The sequence below is a fragment of the Girardinichthys multiradiatus genome, chromosome 12, assembly GCF_021462225.1.
Source record: "Girardinichthys multiradiatus isolate DD_20200921_A chromosome 12, DD_fGirMul_XY1, whole genome shotgun sequence".
Classification (NCBI taxonomy): Eukaryota; Metazoa; Chordata; class Actinopteri; order Cyprinodontiformes; family Goodeidae; genus Girardinichthys; species Girardinichthys multiradiatus.
Window position 1 is genome coordinate 4,799,317 of NC_061805.1, and position 4,360 is coordinate 4,803,676.

General features: G+C 40.1%; 1 protein-coding gene across 1 annotated transcript; it reads left to right on the forward strand.

The window, feature by feature from the left end:
• Positions 1-491: 491 nt before the first annotated feature.
• b3galt8 (beta-1,3-galactosyltransferase 8) lies at positions 492-4,027 on the forward strand. The gene has a single exon (XM_047382736.1). The coding sequence runs from the start codon at positions 661-663 to the stop codon at positions 1,600-1,602; it is 942 nt and encodes a 313-aa protein (XP_047238692.1). The 5' UTR covers positions 492-660; the 3' UTR covers positions 1,603-4,027.
• Positions 4,028-4,360: the final 333 nt, after the last annotated feature.

Here is a 4,360-nt window from a genome sequence, read left to right on the forward strand (position 1 = left end):
TTCTGTGACCGTGTATATTTCAATAATTATCAGGATGTTTTTGGTCAAATGCTACTTTTTATTTATTTTAGTAGGTAAAGAGTCATCAGAAACAGTTTGGCTGAATTATTTAGTCGTTTACTATAAGTTACAGTAGTCACAGTTACAAGTTGTGATATCAGCTCTTATGTTATCTGACCGTCTGTATTTAATGTGACCTATTATGTAAGTGTAAACAAAAGTAAACAAACGTGTCAACACAAAACAAATACTCTAACACCTTTTAATAATAACAATAATAATACTAATGTGCATGTGCACTGGTCCTGTTCCTCTCTTATCGTGTGAGAGTTTAGTTTAGTATTTTCTACGCAAGTCACCTTTTCAATAAAACGAGAGGGCTTGCTCGGATCTTTCTTTGTGTTTGTTTGCCCCACCCCACCCTCTTCGGCCAAGCTTACGCAATTAGCGTAGAATACTCTTCTTTGAGGCCAAGATACGGTGTGAAAATGCAACAGCGCCTCCTATGGTCACAACATACGGTGGTGTGGTCACAGAATATGGTGTAACACGACCAGACCGGGCCGCGGAAAAAAACCTAATAAGTTTGTCCGGTCTCGTGACGATTTTTTGGGGAACCAACGAAGACCTCACGCTCTGACGGTTGATGGGCTGGCGGTGATGCGGATGTTTGTCAAGTTCCTCTGTGCCTCAGTTCTTCTGCTCCTTACCGCTTTCTTCCTCCTGGGGACAGTCAGGTACACCGCCGAGCTGACCCCCCTTCTTGCGAAGGAGTATCGCCGCATCTCCCCGTTTACCTACCGCTACCTCTTAAACCAGCCGGAGGTGTGCCGGGACAGAAGCCCGTTTCTGGTCTTCCTGGTTCCCGTCGCACCTCATCAGGAAGAAGCCAGGCAGGCCGTGAGGAGGACCTGGGGGGCTCCAAGGAGGGACACTCTCACCCTGTTTTTCTCAGGACTTCCAGAAGGAGGGCTGTTGTCGCCCCTTCAGAGCGCCCTGGAGAAGGAAGGTCAGCAATATGCAGACATTATCCAGATGAACTTCAGGGATAGTTACCAGAACTTGACAATAAAGACCATGGTGATGATGAAGTGGCTGGCTGCCCACTGCCCAAATGCCTCCTATGCCATGAAAGTGGATTCTGACATCTTTGTCAATGTGTTTCACCTCATCCTACGCCTCAGGAGCTCCCCCAGGGTGGCCTTTATCACTGGATCGGTGATCTGGGACGGCAGCCCCAGGAGGGACCCCAGTAGCAAGTGGTATCTATCAGAAAAGCTGTACCATGAAGACAGCTTCCCACCTTATCTGTCTGGAGCTGGCTATGTGTTCTCCACAGACCTGGCGGGCAGGATCTCGTGGGCATCTAGGTTTGTGCAGGTGATTCCTCTAGAGGATGTCTATGTGGGCTTGTGTCTTCGTGTGCTGGGTGTCAGGCCAGTGTATTCCCACAGCCTGCCACTCTTCAGGAACCTGTTTGAGATTCGAAAGCTGGAGTATGACAGGTGCACATTTGTCAAACTCATCATTGTGAACAGTTTTAAGCCATCTGAGCTGTTGCATGTGTGGGAGGACTTCTCTAAAGGCCAGGCTGACTGCTGACTGCTTTTCAAGTTTACTTCACAGTGAGACCAACTGTAATAAGTCACCTGCTGGAAAGGAAAAAAGCCATAAAACATCATGACAAAGTTATTAAAATGTAGGTAGAGCATATGTTTAATTAAAGTATTAGAATAATTAATGTTTAGGCAACTTTTACTGCTGCTGAAAAAAACTATTTAAAGTTAGCACACTCCAAAGTTCCAGGAAGTTAATACAGTATTTACTTTTTACATTTTTATTATTCCTGGTAGAGAAGTTGTTTCGTTTTCTTCAGGGTGTGACTGAAACTTTGCAGGAGAAACAAAGCGGTGAAAAAATCCATTTAACAGATTTTCATACAGTGGCTCATCTCCACCAACGCAAATTAGTTTATTTCCTGCCTGACAAGTCAGAGTGCCTTTCAGCTTCTGCAGGTTGTTTGCATTTTATTATAACAAAGACTGGTACAAAGATTCCTTTGTTGTGCCTCGCTGCCTATTGCATTATTGCCTTATATTCCGTGTGCCTTTTTGTTTGGGTGTGGATCTAGTGCCTGATTGATTGACTGTAGTCAAACTCTGGACCTCATGGAAGAATGTATTCAGATAGTTTGCTTCAACATCCAGTTTTATTTGAGATTTTTTTGTGTCTTGAAGGTTGGACTTGGACCAATATCTAAAAATGTGCTATTCTCTAGTCCCTTGTATTTTGGTTCTGAATCCTTGTTTTGGCCCAGGGACTAATAAAATCTAACAGGTTAGGATTGCTCATGAAACCAAAAGAACTCTTGCTGGTAGATATTTATTGGAGTCATATAACCACGTTTTCTTACAGCTGACTATTAGTAGAATGAAAAAAACTACTTCACGGGTTGTCAAAGCAGATACAAAATGTCCTCCTGGTGGGTACAAATGCTCAGTAGACTGCAACAATTGGTAAAATAAAGTAAAAAATTGTGACCAAACAACAAAAAGTGCAAAGGATTAAAACTGATGAAATGAGCAGCACTTGTTCCATATCATGTAGAGCTACAAATCATTATCAAATTTCAAACATTATTGCAACATCAGTGTGTGCAGTATTGCAAATAACTGCTTGGGTGCAATATTATATCCTACTAGGATATAATATTTGAAGTGTAATGTAGTCATATCTGTAACATATTTGGCTAGTTGAATAAACTGAATTTTCTTAAAGCCCACACCAGATGCATGTCCTTAAATGGCTGAGATTAAAAGGCTCCTGGAAAGAGTTAGCGAGATGGTGTACTAGTAAAGAAAGAAAGGTGACCCAAAAATGAGGGTTAATCAAAATTTATATAGCTATTGCAATTTTCAGCAGCAGTATAGGAATGAAACATTTTTCTGAAATGGCACACCCCTTTTATGCTAATCTTTAATAAATATTCCTAAATGTTTTACAAAATGTTTTCTGTTGCGGAGCTCACATATTTAAAGTAAGTTTGTGTTCCCCTCCTGTTCAGATGTTTCATGACACAAGGCATAGCCCTGTTACTGGTGTAAATGCAGAGATTTCTCTGGTATTAAGGAGCGCAAGTAAGGTAGCCCAGCCCCTAACCATCCAGTTGCTGCACACTGCCAGTCAACTGGCTGAAAGACATTCCTTCTTTCACAACAAAACTAAATTTGGCTGTTTGGAAATTTTTCTGGCCAGAAAAAGTACAGAGAGTGACTAAATGCTACAGAATAATGCCAAAATAATTTTGGCTGTAGTGGGAATAATTGTTGCTTTTCTGTTTGAAATAAAACCAATTAGGTCATGTTAAACATTTTTGTTTTAATACTGTTAAACTGTATTTTTTTTTACAGAAGGTAATCTCATGCCTACCATAGACAGTTGGACTCCTTATATAGACTCTTTTGTGAAGCAGAAATTATTGATCATCAAGATTTTCTTTAAAGCGATTCTTGCATGAGGCCTAGTATGTTGAAAAAAGCTGAAAAGAACCTCCCTTTCACAAAATGTTTGAAACTACCTTTGATAATATCAAGTTTTTGTGCCTAGGTTTGCATTTACTGAATCTTAAGATACTGTGCTGACTTGTGTCAGCAGGTGGCGGCGTAATCCAAATGATAAATTATATCATTTGATCACATGCCTCTGGACAGAGTTAAATTAAGAAAATCTGTACTACTGTTTTTTTTGTATGCTGTAAACCAAATTGCTTCACTGTTTTATACATCAGTAGGACTCCTTTATTGATCAGATGATGTAATTCAGTTTCTTGCTAAAGGAACCTCATTGCTGCTATTGATTTGCTACTGTTCTCTTGCTCTGACCTTGGAGTCTGCTTCTCCAGATAAATGCTGCCTACTAACTGACCAAATAAATGCATTGGGAACAGTTCAAACCAGCTTTCTTCTGCAAGTTTCATCATTGACATAGTAAAGTTGTGTCTGGTCAATAAATTGAACTGTGTAAAAGGCTCAGTGATTTAATAGTTTGCTTCCATGTAGTCACACTCTTCTTGCAATCTTTTACAGTGGTCTTGAAGAAGTTCTCAAAACATTCTCTATGGCTTTTTAAGTGTTTCTTTACAAAATGCCTGCTGTTTCACTCATTCTCACAGATGTGGAGGGTGGGTGAAATCAATTTTACAACACTTTACCATATTTTTTAGCATTTATTAATTTTTGAATGTGCATGAATGGTTACAACATGTAACAATGTCAGAACTTGTGTGACTTACAAATTCAAGGGAGTGGGTGGAAATGTTAATTTATATATATTCCCACTCATCCATTTATCCTTACAGCAC